The sequence below is a fragment of the Lepisosteus platostomus genome, chromosome 20 (assembly GCF_059453375.1).
Source record: "Lepisosteus platostomus isolate fLepPlt1 chromosome 20, fLepPlt1.hap1, whole genome shotgun sequence".
In the NCBI taxonomy this organism is placed as follows: domain Eukaryota; kingdom Metazoa; phylum Chordata; class Actinopteri; order Semionotiformes; family Lepisosteidae; genus Lepisosteus; species Lepisosteus platostomus.
In genome coordinates this window covers 6,846,047-6,865,903 of record NC_142630.1, presented here as the reverse complement: position 1 = coordinate 6,865,903, position 19,857 = coordinate 6,846,047, and the positions used below count along the sequence as shown (strand labels likewise).

At 41.5% G+C, this 19,857-nt stretch overlaps 1 protein-coding gene across 5 annotated transcripts in view; it reads right to left on the bottom strand.

Annotated features, from left to right (window-relative positions):
* The window catches only part of LOC148644399 (aryl hydrocarbon receptor-like), a 36,894-nt gene that overhangs the window by 16,697 nt on the left and 340 nt on the right, over positions 1–19,857 (bottom strand). For 2 of the 5 annotated variants that reach the window (XR_015928683.1, XM_088613909.1), the window contains exons 2-3: positions 16,075–16,138; positions 13,781–13,965 (exon numbers count right to left, since the gene is read on the bottom strand). Coding sequence is in view for 4 of the 5 variants with exons in the window: in XM_088613909.1 (XP_088470035.1) it covers positions 13,781–13,965; positions 16,075–16,130 (241 nt within the window). In the remaining variant the exon portion in view is untranslated. Of the gene's footprint in view, positions 1–12,442; positions 12,898–13,780; positions 13,966–16,074; positions 16,139–19,642; positions 19,713–19,857 lie in introns of those variants that run through there. The other 3 variants (XM_088613910.1, XM_088613913.1, XM_088613912.1) reach the window with 3 other exon arrangements.

The window sequence follows — 19,857 nt, the reverse complement described above, 5'->3', positions numbered from 1 at the left end:
ACTTCAAAGGGCTTCTTAGACTTGCCATGTTAAAAGAAAAGGGAATTACATAGATTCCTGAGGCACTTAAACGTTTAGAATACCTTTGAGAGAAGCCGATTCAACTGCAGTGGCACAGCTTTCGGCTCATGTCAGACAACAAGAGCTGCACACATCAAAATAAGCCAACCAAATCTGCAATTCTACAAATACGTTTGTCTGTTTTAGTCATGCAATTTCTCGTTTAGAAACTATAGACTGTGTTTTCTCTGAGAAGCACTGTGGGTACAGTACCTTTTTGGTTAATTACGTTGCGGAAACATGTGGTAACCTTTGTGTTCATTATTGTAAACAGGGATAACTGGTAATATCAAGTACACTTGGTACTGTATAACCTGGGCCTCTCACAGTGGCATTCAGTAAATGTATAGTAGATGGCTGTCTGGTCTGACAGCAGCTGAAAACATGTTGAGAGAATCCACATTCTCCCTTCTTTTGGGACTGGATCCTGGCCTGGCTGGCAATCATGTACAGGATATGGAGCTCAGAAATGCTTGGATTCCTAGTGACAGTGGGGGAAGGGAGTGCTGCTGCTGGCCTATTCTCAGGGCATTCTCCTGTAGCTGTCCGACTTTATTTGAGGTGCCCACATGGGAAGACTTTGAGGAGAATCCTGCTGAAGATTAGGGAATGTGGAGTGGGTAGCTATTTTATGTTCAAATAAAAACCTTTACAGATTGCAGAATTTACAGAAAGCTGTAATGTCAGTAATAGCTCAGATCTTGTAAAACCCCATACTACTGTGAAATGAGATTAACCCTTTTCGTCCATTTTCTGTATTTTGGCATGGAACAGTACATTTTGAGAGCGAAGACAAAATGCAGACCTATTCTGTAACTCCGCAGTGGATTCTGCCATAGAAAGGTGAATTTCACGGCTTGAGTGCAGTACAGTTTGCGATTGTCGCATTACAGCAAACTGGAGAACTTCTTTCTTTTTTGAAAAAAGAAAAAAGGAAATATATTTTCAATGTAATCCAATTCTTGGCAAGATTTCAGGTTGTTATATAAACGTTTAATTACTGTGTTGCAGCCCCAGGCTCTCTCACATAAACCGTAGCGTGAAGTAAAAATGATCATTTGTTCTTCACTTCCTTCCTTGAGATGGCTCGCATGCTTTTTGTGTTTTTCTAAATTCCTATGGCATTATATATCCAGACCTGTTGTTCTGGAAATGAACTTTGTTGAATGTTAGCAAAGCACACACAGGAATTACTTGTATTATACTACCAGAGTGACACACACTGATATCTGTGCTCGTCTCCTGACTACGTGCAGTGCTGCTCACTTCTGCCTGTTTATCTGGACTGAAGGTTGCATATCAGCAATGTTCAATGTTAACACTAATATCAACAATTTTACAAAGAGCTTTTTATAGTTCAGTTCACATGAAAGCATCTCAGAAAACAAATCTAGGTCCTTTCCACTCATGCCTGCCACTGGGCTGTCATCGCACCCAACCCTCATCCTTCGTTTCGCAGGTGGTAATCTCATAAGATGGCCCACATTGCCTTTTCGGGCTGAGCCTGGCTGGGTTATGTGGGCTGCCCGGTCACCTGGTGCTCGCCCGCGAACGCAACCCCCAGGCCTGTCTCCAGGGGCAGGTCCTGGTAACCCTGTCCCCGGCAGGGTACATTCGATCTTAGTTTGCCCTGTCATGAGGGTCTTTTTTGGACCGTTCTTTGTCTGACCTCTCAACTCAGACCTGTTCGCCAAGGGAGACCCCACCAGGAGCACAAGGCTCCAGACGACATAGCTCTGCGCATCCCTGAGGTACACAAGCCCCACCACCACGACAAGGTGACGATCCATGAGGGGGGGGGATTGCTCTCTACAGGTGAGGGGGGACAGCTGCCCTTAGTGGAGGAGTTCAGGTATCTCGGGATCTTGTTCACGAGTGATGGAAGAGGGGAGCGTGAGGTCGACAAGCGGATCAGGCAGCGTCAGCTGTTTTGCGGGCACTGTACCGGTCTGTGGTGGTGAATCAGGAGCTGAGCTTGAAGACAAAGCTCTCGGCTGACCGGTCGATCTACGTTCCTGTCTTCGCCTATGGTCAGGAGCTGTGGGTAATGACTGAAAGAACGAGATCACGGACACAAGCGGCAGAAATGAGGTTTCTCCGCAGGGCCGCCGCGCTGCCTCTCTGTGACAGGGCGCGGAGCTCGGCAATCCAGGAGAGCCTCGGAGCAGAGCCACTGCTCCTCCGGATCGAGAGGAGCCAGTGGAGGTGGTTGGGGCATCTCATAAAGATGCCCCCCAGTCTGGCTTCTGCTGGAGCTGATCCAGGCATGTCCCACTGGGCGGAGACCCCGTGGCAGACCCAGGACACGCTGGAGGGATTATATCTCTCCGCTGGCTTGGGAGCGCCTGGGGACCCCCAGGAGGAGCTGGAATCTGTTGCTGGGGACAGGGAAGTCTGGGCTGATCTACTGGCCTGCTGTAACCGTGACCCTCACCAGGAAGAGCGGAGTGAAAATGGATGGAAGGATGGATGGATGAAAAATACATTTGACAAAAAAATGAAACAAATTGAAGAGTAATACACATGGAGTTACAACAATAAAAACCAGCTGGGGGTAAAGCAATCTCATACTGTTAAAAGAAAAAGCTCCAGACAGAAGCAAGACTACCAATGACTACCAGAGACACCAGCTCAAAAAGAAAAGGTCTTCAATGACTGGCTAAAGATTTTCCCCGTTTTCTCAAAGATGCAGCATAAGTGTGTGTTATAAGTTAAATGCTTCTCAGAGAACATTGATATCTGGGCATTTTGATGTGTGCTTTTATTCAGACATTATTCTGCAAAAGCTTAATAATGTTTTTAATAATCAATGCAGCCTTTGCAAAATGGAGCTACAGTGCAAAATGGAACATTGGACACTACTTTGTTTGCGTCTTCTCCCTTTTGCGTGTGGTATGGTCACACAGGTACCACTTCAAACTTAGGCATCTTTTTTCTGAAATGACAGGGCTGTACTTACTGTGGCTCCAGGACAGAACACTGCTCCCCTCTCACTGTACTTACTGCAGCTCTAATTATTATATTCTGACCTACTGGTTTGGTATTTAGCCATCCTGGGTTTTAGCAAAAGCAGAATAGCCTTGTGTTGTTTACTGTATTTTGAAGCTTAAAAAAAATAAGAGTCACGAAAAGGCACTTCAGCCCTGATTTGCAACTTCAGCTTCCTAAGTACGCCTAAGATTTCAAAATGATTATCTTCAGGTTTTCGTTATGCAAGCACTCGCACAACTGCCACATTCGGGAGTAGAGATGTTTCAAAGCTGTTCTGTTGCATAAGAATACTGTAGGTTTCGCCTTTGTTTCCTTTGACAGGGATTAAAGGAACGCACAGCGGATATCCTCGGTGTTCTTGAATGTGCTAACCGGAGGCTGCTGGCACGCTTCCAGCCCCGCCTCCCAGGTGCTTGGAGCCACGCCCATTTCCTCACAGGACAGTCTCTCCCTCAGGACAAAAGGCCAGGTGAGGAGAAACACGTGTAGAAAGTGACTGTCAGGTGGGCCTGAAACCAAAACCCCTAACCAATGACCATTCTTAAATTCTCTTGTCAGGCGGCTCGTGTCAGTAGAGTACAATCACACTCACAGAACCTTCAAGTACTGTGCACTTTCTAATTCTAGATCAATACTGAGCAGAAAAGATTTTGACATTCACATTCCTGAAAGGCACTGACAGATTTAATACAGCGGACGTCTTCCATCTTAACAGCAATACAAGGACCTACGGACTCAAGACTTGAAAGATTACTTGGATCATGAAGTTACACCTACCCAAACCACCCAGACGTACCAAATGGAGACCATAAAAAGCCACACAAGGTCTACATTTTATTTTTCAGATATTTCTAAAACTTTCTACAATGTACAGATGATCAATTATAGGAAAAATACTTCAGTGAAACAAGAATTCTATTATTACATATTTTATAAAATACTTCCAGTAGAGGTCTATGAATCATAATTATGAGAAATAAAACCAGAAAAGTGTCTCTTTCACAATAATTATAAGAGTATTAACTTAAAAGGCCTATCCCCGCTTTTCATGTTTGTCAATAAATTAATACTGAAAACCTGTATTAGAGAATGTAGTCCTGTTCTTGATATTAAGAGGATGTAACTCATGTCAGTGCAAGGCTTGGACAGAAGATGAGCTCAGCTGGATACTGAATCCAAAGAATTAAAAAATGAACCACCAAAAACGACCTACTTCACCTGACAATGTTGTGTTTCTGGTCATAGGCACAAGAAAAAAAGAGAGTGACAATTTGCACAATCTTATTGTTCTAGACACAAGTTATGCTAATATGCCAGAGAAATAGCATTTTTTAAATACAACACATTTCAGAGCAAGAGGGGATACGCATTAAATTACATCCCTGAAGATGTAGAAACTCTTCCAAAATGATTTACTGTGCAAAATCTCAGATGTTTACCTCATGCTCAAATGCTTACTCATTTAAAATATCAATATGTCATGAAAACAGCTTCTTGACATATGAAAAAAAATCTGTAAATTCAACCTTATCTTGGTGAGATGGCTCAACTGTTAAAGAAGTAAGTCTATTGGCTATTCTTATACTGTATAGTAGGTGGCTTAAACCAAATGTCTTACATTCACTGGCAAATGGATAACAACTGCATACATTATCAGCACCAGGTGACTATAAAGTGACAATGATCACACCATAAATCTGCAATGGGTTCAATAGAGCCCAGAAATCCTAAAGACCATTATTGTGTTGAATCTGAAACCTAGCTGGAATCATGCCCTGGAAGGGCGGTTATAGATTATAGGTTGTGAGTGATGATACCTGCCCAACTGGAACAGGAGCAGGGCTGAACACAAACCATGTCCATGACAGCTTTGGCAACACACCCACAGATCATGAACACAAAGCTGGAGAAAAAGAACTGGGAGCCCGTATGCAACTTGATACGCAATCACTCCACCATGGCCACCAAGCATTCCTGCCACTTCCACACAGGCTGCCCTTGGATTCACCTGTTTGTTTAGAGATGTGCAACAGAGACAAGGCGAGGAGCGAAGCTCTCTTGCTTTCCCATTTCAGACAAATGATGAAAACCCCACAAGAACCCTTAAAGCAGACTTACAGTCTTCTCCGCCAGGCCGACAGATAAAACTGAAGAGGAAAAGAAAGCTGGTTTGTGGGTTCTACTAATTTTAGTTTTCTGAGAAGAACTTATCGGCCTTTCTCCCCTGTCACTCTTGGACTCAAGAGTCTCTTAAAGGTATAATCACATTAATCTGGAATGAATGCGAGTTTCCCTGCTGTACTGGTCCTGGCTGATTTTCAGAAAGAATGGAGTGTGAGCATTGCAGTGAAGGGTCTCAGAAAGGGAAGATGGAGCAAGAAGCGAAGTGAGCAAAGAATGGAAGATAAGACAGAGAGAGCCTAAAAGAGAGGACAGGCGAGTGTGAGAAGTCATTCATTTCAATTTCTGCCTCTTAAAAAAGGATCCATCAAGCACCAACAATCTGAAAACCCTTTTGGACTAAGACTGGATCCTTGTGAAAGAAATGTGACCTACTGTATACACCTTCACATGAGAAATGAGGTAGCAAGGAAACATGCAGGGTTTGCCAACCTATTCAGAAAAAACAAGTGCCAAGAGCAGTGAGCTGCGTAATTCTTCACTAATCCATAGCTTGTGCATAATAAATACTATTTACTCTGAAATTAATTTTCATCCTGTCTTGATAAACCACGCTGTCTGTTGACAGTGCTAATCTCTCTGAGGAATTAACTTATCTCAAGAACCCATTGCCTGGGACAATCAGATAAACAGAGGCGACTCTGTGGCCGAGACTCGGGAGTGTTGCACTGTCTCCAGCACCACAGGAGCATAGTGGGTAGCCCCAGGTGAGGAACGACACTGGCTTGACTTCCTGCTCAGCTTGACGTCACTTGGCTTTCAAGTCCTAGGAGAGCCATCTGGGATACCTTTCTACCGCCAACACAAACATTCACAACACCGCAACCCCATTTCTCTCAAAGGCCATTTTCTCCTAAGAAACAAAGCGCTCTCTTATCTCATTGTTCTGGGTTTTATTAAAAGTGCACATCTCTTCCTGGTAGGTGTGGGACTGTGGTATTTGGTTGAAAATAGTGCCTTCACGTTTGGAATCACAGGGGCACAAAACAAAACTGTTTTTTGCTGTGATCATAGACTTATATAAGTTTTCAGTCTGAGCATGTAGAGTTTGGATGGAATTTTTAAGTTAAAAAATGTGTATGCCTTATTTTGTCATTTAACTTTAATATGGGACACCACAGAAAGACTCTGGATACTTTTAAAAGGATAAAATTGTATAATATTTTGCTAAGTACTACAGCAGAACTGAAATTGTTATCTAGTGAATATTGTTCACTTTAATGTGAACTTTAAAAGTCAAATATATTTTTTTCTAAAAATACAATGCTGCAATATAAAATTTGAAGCTCCCAAAACAGTCTTTCGCTTTTTATTACAAAACACTTTAAAGCTTCAGTATACTATATTGCGCTTGGAGAGAGTCCCGGTGCTCTGGAAGACATCATGCCTGGTCCCGGTACCAAAGAAAGGGCGCCCCTCTGTCCTCAACGACTACAGACCAGTTGCACTGACTTCTCACATCATGAAGACACTGGAGAGACTGGTCTTATCCCACCTGAGACCCATGGTCAGCTCATCACTGGACACCCTACAGTTTGCCTACCAGCCCAGTGTTGGTGTGGAGGATGCGATCATCTACATGCTGCAAAGTGCCTACTCACACCTGGACAGGGCTGGCAACACTGTAAGGATCATGTTTTTCGACTTCTCCAGTGCCTTCAATACCATCCAGCCCTTACTTCTAAGGAGGAAGCTGGAGGAGATGCAAGTCGATGCCTCCATGACCTCGTGGATCACTGACTACCTGACGGGCAGACCACAGTCTGTGAGACTTCAGAACTGCGTGTCTGAACTGGTAGTGAGTAACACAGGGGCACCTCAAGGGACAGTTCTTTCTCCATTCCTCTTCACCCTCTATACTTCGGACTTTAAGTACAACTCAAAGTCATGCCACCTGCAAAAGTTCTCAGATGACTCTGCGATTGTGGGATGTATCAAGGGTGAGCAGGAGGAGGAGTACAGAGGACTGGTCAGCAGCTTTGTGGAGTGGTGTGGGGTGAACCACTTGGAACTGAATGTTACAAAGACAAAGGAACTGGTGGTAGATTTCAGGAGGAAAAAGGTCAAACCTACTCCTGTCTACATCCATGGGAGTGGCGTGGAGATGGTGGACTCGTACAAGTACCTGGGAGTGCACATCGACGATAGACTGGAATGGTCTAAGAACATCGAGGCCATCTATAAGAACGGACAGAGCCGACTTTACTTCTTGAGGAGGCTCAGGTCCTTCAATGTGTGTAGTAAGATGCTACACATGTTTTATCAGTCGGTGGTAGCGAGTGCCATTTTCTACGCAGTGGTGTGCTGGGGCTCTGGGATTAGAGCAGTAGATTCCAAAAGGCTGAACAAGCTCATCAGGAGAGCGAGCTCTGTCATTGGGTCTGACCTGGACCCCTTGGAGGTAGTGGCTGAGAGGAGAATGATGTCCAAACTGGAGGCCATCATGGACAACTTCTCCCATCCCCTCTATGACAGGCTTGCAGGAATGAAGAGCACGTTCAGCAATAGACTGATTCACCCACGGTGCGACAGGGAGCGCTACAGGAGGTCATTCTTGCCGTCTGCCATAAGACTGTACAACGCATCCACCTTGCGTCTTGGCAGAGGCAACAGCGACAGTGACCTGTTTCTGGACTAAACGCATATACACATATACTGCTACATCTGTTCTCTTTCTTTTTCTTTTTCTTTTTCTTTTTCCCGTTTACAACCACTTTTGTGCAATATATGCCAGGGACCTGTGCAATACATTTATATTTATATTTATATCTATGGTTACATCTATATTTATATTCATACGTGTGATACGATTTTCTGTGTACTGTTCTGTTCTAGTTTCCTCTTGTGTGTCCGGACTGTGAGTAACTCTTGTATTGTATTGTATGTATTGTACTATTAGTATATAATTCGTTACACTGTGGCTGTGTTGTGTGTGTTAAGCTGCTGTTGCACTGCAATTTCCCTCACGGGATCAATAAAGTATCTATCTATCTATCTATTAACTGTGAACACAGAGAGTTAAATTAAAGCAATTAAACTAATGTCTTCGTTTTTTACTATTTACTGTGAGGTTACAACTGCAAAAGGTCAATGGTTAAAACACCAAGTCATGTTTGCAGAATATTTAATCATGTCTGTGCTTTTACAAACTGGTAATCATACCTTTTCAGTTCAACATGAGGATTTATTTTACAAGGCTTTCGTTTCTGTTTGTCTTTTTGTGTGTGAAAAGATCATGTTCCCTATAGAAAAAACAAACCCCGAACCAGCCTCAGTTGACCAGTGGCCAAATGCACAAAACAATAAAAGTTGAATTTCCTCTTAGTCTTCCTGTTTTGCATTTCTTGAATATAAGCAATACTAGGGTGTTGTACAAAGCACTTGCAACGCATTTTCAACAACGGCCTACAAACATTAATTCGGAAGCAACCATAGGTTTGACGACTTAGGAGAGATTCCTTAACAAAGAAGCTCAAGGCCTGGCCCCAGTTTTTTAGAGGAAACTCAAGCTAATTTCTAGGTTATCAGCCATCACTTTTTTTACAGTATATAGTGTTTTGATTGCAGTTCAGTTTAGCACAGCTATTTGTACTTTCAAACAAGAATCGGAATGTGAAAGTTTTAAAATGGGAAATATTGCCAGGAGGTGCCCGGTTACTCTGTTTCTGACACAGTGAACAAGAGCATGGACAATCTGAAGGGCTAGCAAAAGAAGGGGAAGCAAAGATAAATTCGTTTATGCCTCATCAATCAACAGGATCACATCACACACATCAAAGGATCGCATGGTTGGGCCCCAACTGCCAGAGCATGCAAGGCAACATTTTTCCCTGGAGGCCTGGGCCTGGCACGTCGTATCACCCTTAAGTAAGTTTCAGCTTTTTCCTCTCGGGCACTACTGAAGAAACGGCACTAATAAACTAAAAGGGCATCCCCCAACACCAGGAAGCTGTAAGCAGAGGGAATCAACCAGGCAGCCTCATATAGTTCTCCTTCAGTTTGGACACAGTCCTCGTTTGTGTTATGCTTTTACAGTACAAGAGTAAATCTGTCTTTCTCTGAAAATGTGCAAGGGGTATCTGACCGAGCACAGAGTATTTTCCTTTTTATCAATTGTTTCAATATCTCACATTTCTGAATGATAGGAAAACAAATTATTAACCCCCGAGGGTTAGCAGCAATATGGAATATATCACTGTGATGTTAATGTAAAGCTGTTCACCTCTTCATTAAAAGGGTATTATCCCACACTTTGTTCCTTGTTCTGTAACACCCTGTTGTTTTGGCGTGTTATGGTACTGTTGCATCCAGTACCAAGAACTCAAAGCTATGTCCCACTGGGAGTTTCTTTATACAGTTTCGGCAGCCGTCACAGAGTCATCTTCTCCACTTTGCAGTCCCCACACCCAAACTGCACATTGCTGGGTGTAAAAACTGATATTTAATTCTGTACACCATAGCAAAGCCGGCCAGCTAACGAGTGCAAATACATCAGGTTTGTGGTCTGATCTCTTTTCCTTCAGATTAATAAATGGTATACCAGTAAATGTTTACAGGTATTAATGTAACATACACAAGAAAGTGCATGATTAAGAAATGTGCACTGATTTTTTCTCTTCCTATATTGCAGCTTTCGGAAATTCATGCACTTGAAATCAGAAGGAATGAAGCTCAATTTTCAAGTTGACTTGGTAGTTTCAGTTTAATGACAAAATCAGGTAACAGTCATTCTGTCAGAATCAGGCCAGAGGGGTTTTAGTGTACAAAGGTGAAGACTTGCGTGCAGACAGCACTGCCGTGTCTGGGGCTGAGAAGACAGACAGCAGGCTGCTGATTGAGATCTAAAGCCAGCTTGCACGGAAAGCAGCCTCTCCTCTCAGCCCAGACCGCCACATGGAGCTGTAGGGAGCGCAGGAGGAAGAGGCCGGGAGAAGTGGCGTGATGGGATCAATCTGCCATGCGGTGCCACAGGCTTTCAGGCGCTACAACAGGAATTTTCCCCCCTCAGAAGCAAAGCAAGGCCGCTGGGATAAATACACACTGCAAAATGTGTCAACGCTATCACAACAGTTGTTTAAAGCACCTTACTCTGGGCAAGTGTTTGTGGATTTCCTTACACAGTGACCAATGATCACTGTGCTAATCTCCAGACTTGAGAGTACTGCATACTAATCTTACTTTGCAAACCTTACTTATATTTATGGTGAGACTTTTACTTGTTCTTAGAGAAGCTAAAGGATCTTCTTCTTCATTATTATACTATTATTATCTGAAGTAGTCGTAGTTTTGGGCATTCCAAAACTAGTAAGTCCATACTTTTAAACTGTTTGTCATTCCTTAAAATGGGAATATCTTAAGAGAGTTAGGCAAGAGATTCTGAAATAACGTCTTTGCAGTGAGCTGAAATGGTATCTGAAAACCGAAAAATATCAGATTTTTTAAAAATTCATTGATTTCTTTTTAAATATCTAAAACTTTGAACAACTAATTACCAAACTCCTTGCCTTAAGTGAGTGGAATACGTGCCAGCCAACTGATGGAAAAAACAGTTACTGTATAAGGTGTTGACAGATCAGAGGTTCACAACGAACACATATTGCAATAGACAGAACAGGTCTAAACATGCCCTAATTAGGATGCAGGCAGCCTATACAGAGGTCTTTGCCCTCTTTTAATGTGTGCCTCATCCTTTCATAGATGTCTTGTTTAAAGATTTGTAAAACAACAAAAATACAAATCCTGAAAAAGTATAATGAAACGGTATTTAAAGCTAAAATATGCTGCTTTTCTATTATGTTTAAAAAATGCCTGGAAATTCCCCAGTGGAAAGTCTCTAATGGATTACAGGTGGGAATCCTATTATGTGGGATCAGATGCTACCAACCTTTGTACTTTGCATAACTATTTTGCTCATGGTGAAATCTAAATATGATGCTGGATTAAGAAAAATGATGACCTCTTTTAAAAGGGATACCTCCTAGGGCAGAACTAGAAGACTACAATATTCATTAACATGCTTCTAATGTATAATTATGATCCTGTCAGATTCAAACTGTGCAAGAGATCTCCAGGTTTCGAGAGCTTTTTTACAAACAAGGTGAGAACCTACAAACTTCATGTCAATAGCATCCCAAGTTCAGAATTGAACCCAGGCCCCCAGCATGGCGGGGCAGCAATGCTAAACCACTGTGACACCATGCTGTCCCACATGAAACATAAATAAGAATAAAGCTTTCATACTGCTTCACCATTGGACAAACCTCCATTTCTCTCCCAATGCACAGAGAGAGCTGAACCCGAGCTCTCCACACAACTCCAGCTCACGAAGATAGAGCCACTGATGGCTTTGAGGTCAAAGTTTTTTCCACAGCTTTTGCATTAACTGGGTCCAAAATAAACTGACAAGAAAAAAGTGAAAGCACAGAGTGCCCCCTGCTATCAAATGCATTTAAGACTCATTCTCTGTTCCCAACTTTCTTTGATCAGAGGACGTTAAAAGCAAATAAAAACTTCAACACATGGAAGACAAACTGCTGGTATCTCACAAAACCGGTAATAGGTAGCGTTTAAAATAACTGGAATACCAATGCTGACTACAGTCACGTGGCTCATCCTGTTGGGCTTAACTGCTCTTGCACACTGTTTACTGTCAACCGAAGAAAAACAGTCCAAGTTGAGCTCATTATTGAGTGGTGGAAAACCTCAGTAGGCCAGCATTCCACTCTGCCCCTAGAGACTTGTTTCATCTATCACCAGTCTTGTATTTAGTCAATTACACCTGAAAACACACAATTTCCCTTAATGCACCTTTATAACAAAGTCATGTGTATTTGGTTTGCTAAATCACTCTATATCCTAACCAGTTTTTCCTGTGTTTTTGACTTTAAAAAAAGTAACCCATTTTTGCAAAGAGTCTGCTCCAAGTTCAGTCTTTAACTTGAAAACTGTAACAAGGTGCATTTGTATCAAATAGATTCAATACAGTAAAATACAATCACACTGCTGTAAATTGCAGACCAAGAGTACAATGTAGAATACAAACTGAGGGTTAGGAAGGAATTCAATAAACCATTCCGTGTCAAGCAACAGAAATAATTAAAATGCAATATTTAACAGGGCCAGCAGGACAAAAGCATTTGACTACAAAAATAATTGCTGACTCAGTACCGAAACTGACATTATGACTCAGATTAAATGATTCACTACATACCTGTGTTGTCAGTGGAACCAGTAGATTTAAGCACGATCCTTTTATACATGTTAGAGATCCTTCTTGTTTCTAAATATTTCTTTTAGTAGCCTCACTAAAGCAGTACCATTGGCAAGCCACAATACAGCTGTGTGTCTACAATGTCTGCAGGACTTTTGTAGGTTTGTATGCAAGACATGTACAGCTGCCACTTGTATTGTAACTGGGGAACCAAAAGTGGAACAAAAGAGATATCTGTGCTCCTCAGGATCGTTGAGACACAAAGATCTGAAGGACTCATCTTGTAGACTGCAGCTATATTCTAAATTCTACCAAAAACAACACTAACAGCAAACAGCTTCACTCATCAAAAACCTATACAGAAGAAGACACAATAACAGTGAAAATGTAAGATAGATTTTAAACTTACAATTCAACACTTAGGTTTGACATGTAATGTTTAAGTTGGTATCTTATATTCAGAATGCCTAACTGAAGAAAAACTCCCAAACTGCCAAACTGTATTAATCATGAATTTGGGCATATTTTCTTCTTAAGTAAATGCATCATGTTAAGGACAATTCTCCTTACATAATATTTGTATCTATTACATCACACAAACTATATGTTATTGTTTACAGTAGGAATGTTTTATTATTCTGTGTAAATATTTCACTTGACACCACTCATCAGGCATCCGATGAGCTACTTTTTGGTCTATTGATTGAACTTTCGTTCAATCTGTTAATCTAGTTTAAAATCTACCTGGTTTCGTAAAAACACGTACATTTTACTAATTTACTGCTATTCCAATGTTAACATCAGCATTTCAGTCTTAATCAGATTCTTACTAAAGGTTATTTCATTAAGTGGCATAGTGGCCAGCACTACTGCTTATCTGTGGAGTTTGAATGTTTTCACTGTGTTTGTGCAGGATTTTTTCTGGGAGCTCCCAAAAAGCACACATTAGGTTTGCAAACCAGACTGACTGATTTCACCCCATTAGCCAGATGCATTTGAATAATACAGCACGGAGCTAAACGCCTTGCAAAATCATCACATCAGAAAAATGACATGTAGTGTATAGTAGGTATTAACATTTTACGTCTTTACCGGAGGCAAACTTGAAAAACAAATGTCTTTTAAAAACTGATAAATTACAAATTTACAATTTACAAGGAAAATTATAGAGCAGAAATGCTTAATCTATACAGAAATACCAAAGAAATGCTTGTAACAGGGGCTGCTATGAGCACTTCCTGACCTGATATCTAAAGACATGCATCCATAACCACGTTGCACAGTGCCACGGTCAGTGTCATTAGACCTTTAGGAATACATGAGCTGTGAGTTCCTTACTGCTGAGGAGGGACTTGGCTCGGAGGTAGCCGACAGTTAGCCTCATGACGGACAGCTTGTCCAGCTTGGAGGACACATGCTCAGGGAGAGGCAGAAGAGCCGCCACCCTGTCCAGCTCCACATTCAGCTTGTCCCGGTGCCTCTTGGAGGCATTGGTCTTCGCTGTCTTGGGAGAGCCTGGCTTCCTGAAAAGGTAAAAAAAAAGCCATCAGACAAAAGCCACCAGAGCAGGAAATGCAGAACAAAACACACAGTATTGGCTTTTTTATAATGTGTACCTCCGAAAAATGGAAATGTTCCAATTCCATTTCTATGCCCCTTATAGCATAGATCAGCCATCTCCATTCAGCTTTCCTAATGTCCAAAGCACAGCTCCAAGCTACAGATGTGTCTGTGCCCACTGCGTTCTGCTCATGACTTTTTTCCACAGACGTATCTTTGTCAAAGCTAGGCAGCTAATCATAACATAGAAAGATTTGTATAATAAAAAAGTTAAACAAAAAAGGAAGCTCAAGAGGGGACCTGAAGGTACTGAAAATCCTGAAAGACACTGCTGGAGTCAATCCAGGGGATTTCTTGATAATTAACAAAGATACAAAGATAGTTTCAGGGATACAATTGACCAAGAACAGGGAATCGTGGGCCTAGAACAGCCTCCCTAGCAATACCGCAGAGGCTGGTCTGAGAACCCATTAAGAACAGGTGTGAGTTTGGAATTAGCCAAACAAGCAATGCAAGATGTAAAACATTTGGCCATAGCTGCAACCTTTGAATAATAAGAAACTCAAGGGGACACTAGCATATGAGAACCTCATTTCTCTAAGTACTCTACTGTTTTTATCAGTTTTCAGAATATTTGATAAATCAACATTAAACTGAACAAGAATTTGTTTCTCATTTGACTGCAATCAACTAAAATTTGCTTCAGTCTTTTGCCGCTACAGTATGAGTCATACTTAGATTTTAGTAATACCAGAGGACTCTTTCTTCTTTCATTCTCATGTAAAAAGCTGTCCACTGGCATTGTTAGGGTTAAAGGATTTAATACAAGGAGAAACGTCTATTGTTTCAACAGGTAACTTTGAACAGGTAACAGGTGGTGTGACTGCTTCCTACCTCGAGGCCAGGCTGCAGGCAGTTTCCTGGCACAGTGTCGCACGTCTGAGCGTGGGACGACTCAGTCTTGTGCCTGTTACTCAACACTGAACAGTCTGTTTCTTTCTGACAGGCTCACCACGTGCTCATATTGCTTGGGTTTGGTGAATAGAATGGATGGTTACAATTCCCTTTTGATATTTAAGTCAAAGGGATTGAAATGGGTTTTGTAAACAGCTGGTGAGCATTCATGTTGATTTGTTTTTAAATATGTTATTCTTGTGGTACTGGAAGATGTACATGTGAAACTTAGATGTGTTATTTACATCCTTGCAGTAAACAGATCAATCCTCACCAGAAAAGGGGGCAATACCTACGTTTAATCACAAGGCTAGTTTTGCTGTTTTTATACTGTAGGTAAGGGCACCTGCTTATTTAGCTGAGAGACAGGCCCCATCTGTAGCTACATTTTGATTCGGGGCTTCCCACATTTTGGATATCATTGCTTCGCCACAGAGCCTAGCGACTGGGGGACACTGAGAAGCTGCTCCAGATCCCTTCCAATCAGAGCAGAGGGAGAGGCAGTGCAGTGTGACCAATTTAAATGGTTGAGCACATTGCAAATTAACCGAACAATAACATTAATATTACCATAGAGGTGGCTAAAACATATCTATCTATAATTTAAAAAAAGACTTGACTAGCACATTATTCATTATTGCCTTTGCTGAGCAAAATGTAAGGAAGCTGCACTGAAAAATGTGCTGGGGGTGCATAAGGAGAATGAACAGAATGTGGACGTTCCTTCCCGATACTCATGGCCTGGTCCCACCCAATGTGGAGGACGTCTGTCTGAAGTTCTTCGAATTAACCAAACATTGCCTAGTCTATTCATTCATGTTGTTTCTTGTAAAAACTGGCCTGTAAATTATTTCTTGTATCAACCATCCTACTCCTGCCCTTCAAAACATCTTTTCCCCTATTGTAAGAATATCCAGCCTTCTTCATGAGCAGCTGCACAGAGGCAAGGGACAAGATGCTTTTAAACTGCTGTGGCTGTGCCTCTTCCTTGTAATACTTGGCGTTGGGGCACATAGCAAATCCACCTGCATCACAGCTGTTTCTTTTTTCTACAGAGCGGTACTACAATTAAACAGGAAACACTAGTGCTGACTGTGCTTCACCAATGGCTTACTCACAGCTTGGGAATCGGACGGCTTCTCTTCCTGTTTGCGTAGACTGCCGGGTTGACCATGGCGCAGCCTAAGGGGGCAGAGGGCGTGGAGAGAGCAGAGTGAGTGCCACTGGAGGTCACGTCAGTGCTGGAGTACAGAAAATCAACAACACAGGCCCTTGGAAGTCCCAGACAAAACAGACGCATATGGTTTTCAGTTGTTAATGTTGTACTTAATGAGCCAATGTACTCAGATCACCCATAGTGACAGATAGTGTCAGTTAAAAAAAAAAAGGAGTGCATACGTTATACAGACTGTTCAGTACACGTTTAATAAAATATCATTAAAAGCTGTAAAAGCGTCTGGTCTCCACCACCCACACAACACAACATGGTAATTAAGAAACCAGAATATGTACAGTATAGACCCACTAGAACGCAGACAGCACAGCTAGTTAATAAAAGACAAGTAAAAACAATCATAGTATGACAGAGGAAGTGTCCCCTACAACCACCAGAAGACGAACCAAGTTGTTAGATTGCAGACTCTACGTGGACATGAGTTCCTGGGAACTCATCACAGTCTACAGTAAACCACAATTATACTTCACTGAATCAGAAGGAGGGGAAGAGGGGAGAATCTGATGCCACATTCTGAAAGTTCCAGAACCTGACACACAGTACGCTGAGTTTCTTCCTAATCAACCTGATGTTCTAGAAAGCCCTGCCATGTGAACTGCAGAGGAAGAACAGCATGAGCCAACAACCTATGAAAACACTTCCCAGACAGCAAGGAAACATTCACAAGCTCCTTACAGTGGTCTGGATGCACTTCTCAGAGTTTAGGTGGAATGTTAGAAAGTGTGTTAAATCTGTACTTAGAACTTTTTTTAACTTAATCTAAGTAACACAAGATATTACCTGGAAAAATGTATACACCACTTTGCTTAAAATAAGTCATACTGGATAGTTTCTAGATATTTGTAAGTCTTTTTGGTAGCTAAAGAGGGGGGTTGGGGAACACTTGTTTTTACTCAATGAGCCACCATATGTAGAGCAGCTTTTTACATAGTGACCATGCAGTTATATGTTATTAGAAAAGAAAAGTTGGAGGAGTGCATGGTGTCCCAGTATGCAGTGTGTTCAGTAAGTGTTTAATAAACTTTCTTTAAACGCCATAACAGTGTCTGGATTTCACCTCCCACGAAACACAACACCTTAATAGAACACAAAGGGTATTGTAATTTCATTTTAAGGCTATTGTATTTTCTACATTTAGACTATGTTATCTACAATAGAACTCGTTTTACTGTATCAAATTCCTGAAGACATGGAGTGTGTTGTTTCTAAATTCTAGCTATCCTTCTGGTTATTGTGGAGCCATTGTGAATGATCTGTTCATTTCCACTGTGTCAAAAGTGTAATCTCACTTTTCTGGCTCACTTTTTCTCACAAAACAGGATGTTACTTTGTTTACAGTACAGGTGAAGTAGTTCAGGGTTAAGCTCTGCTGAGCTTACCATGGCTACACAAGGCAAGCATCTTTTTTTGGCAAGATAAATATTTCTGGAGTATAGTATATAGATTGGCCACCCATACTAACCCAAAACTAGTTGTGAGTCATTTCATTTTGACTCTTAAGAAAGCTGAGTTTCTTAAAGGAGCCGCCGTTAAGCCCTGGTGCTGATTGAGGAAGAAATCCTGTTTGCAGCCAGAAGAAGATTGACTTTCTGTTGTGTGTGCTGCTTGGCAACACATCCCCTTCTTGAAAACATGCTGCAGTGAACAGCACTGAGAAAGAAAAATAGTCTCTCATATCCATTCCACCTAAAACTAGTTTTATTTGCACCTGCATTAACACTGTATCGCTGCTGAGATACACTACGATCTTTTAAATTTTTAAGAAACAACTTTAAATCACTGAGGAACAGTATCAATTTTCTTATTGTTCATATGCCTAATTGTTTATATGTGGCAGCAATTATTGGTCATGCTAATTTAATGGACTACTTCTTGGGCTCTAATCTATACACTTTCATACCTTAAAAAAGCCACAAACCTTAACTCTTGATTCCTTAGATCATTTATCATTTATCAAATGCACAATTCATTTACAAAGAAAAGAAAACCTTTTTGGAGCTTTGGAATGCAATATGCAGGAAGTACAGCATATCAGTCAGCACTGCTACTGGACATTTAATGCCTGCTACATAATCATATTTATGTTGGTTTTCTTCACAAATTTGTCTATTAACTTGAACAGAGGCCTGCAGACAGTAAAGGTTGAGGAGGTTCTGCTATTTTATTTTGCCTGCCCCTTCAACAGCTCTTCTTCCAGTATGTTAGGTTTGTTGCCTCTTTATTCAACTGATTTTGTTTTCCATTGTAATGCCCGCATGATTATTATTTAGACTTAACTCTTCTGTACTGTAAGTCACCCTGGATAAAACAGCTTGTGAAGCAGATAAAGAGATACTGTCAGTTAAAGACAGCGTGGGGTTTCTCACTGGTGACACCTTGGCCGATTGATACTCGTCAGTACCAGTACACTGAACACTATAATCTCTCATACGATCACAATAAGCAGGGGACAACCAAAAGATCAAAACAAATGATACATTTTATGAATTTTGTTTTTAAATCCCGCGTTTTATACAATATTTGGCAATGGTATTTCACTGTACTTTGCAACTCTGTGAGATTATAACTCTTCATGGATAGTTTCTGTAATGCCAGGTTCAAGATACGCAAATCAGGGCTCAATGGGAATAAATGTGAAAATGCCACATTTACCTCACCTATGAAACAAAGTACTGGTGCTCACAAGACATACAAATTGCAGAGACAGCAACACCTATAAACCAATAATAAGATTAAGTTTTTGTCAGAGCTTGACCTGGCCTGATTTATGCTCAGGTGATGTTTGCAGAATTCTCAGTGAAAATCAGCGTAGCCCTTCAAGTGCTGGCTGCTGACCTGTTGACCTCTGCTGGTGTACAGCACCATCTTCTGTGACAAGGCAGTAAAATTCTCACCGCTTTCGATTTGGCCCATAACATCCTTGGCTGCTGCCAGGACATTTTTTTTTTGCTAGATCAGATCAGAGACTGAAGAAAAAGAAATTTAAAAATGGGGGAACGCCTTCCAGCCTGCCCTGCTACTTAACACAGGAGAAGGAGTGAGAAAAATGTATATCACCTGACAAAAAGGGTACTGTGCAGGAGTAAAGTTGCAGTTTCTAAAGAAAAGGGCATAGGAAACTCACAGGTTGCCTGCTAGATTGCTTCAATTTGCTTCTTGGTGAGTAGTTCCGCCTAATCAATAAAGTATACATTACTCGGGGCACGGAAATACAGTGTGCGTACCCGAGATATATAACAGTCGGCAATAAATCCCAATCTGGATTTGCTCCAATGTCAACAGCGTAGCCTCAGACAAACTGTGAAGTGTTTGCCTGTCAGGTGGCCAGCGTGTGTACACTCGAAACATCCCGAGATTGGCCAGATGCCGCTGAGCGCCCAATAATTAGAGAAAGCAGAAAAACGGGATTTTAAATAACTAGTCTTTAAAAAAAAACCAATAGAATCATTCACGTCTCGGGATGCTATCGAACCCAAATCCTTGAATGAAGGGAAGTTTTCACCAACGTGTGTATTATAGGAGCTGGATACAACAGTAACAATTAAAGTTATTACAAATTACACGTTTTTAGTAAAACGAAAAGTACTTCAAAGATCAGCATCATTAGCTTCACCCGTTTTCTCTCTCACTTAGGCTGTAGAGACGATTTTTTTATTAAATAGCTGAA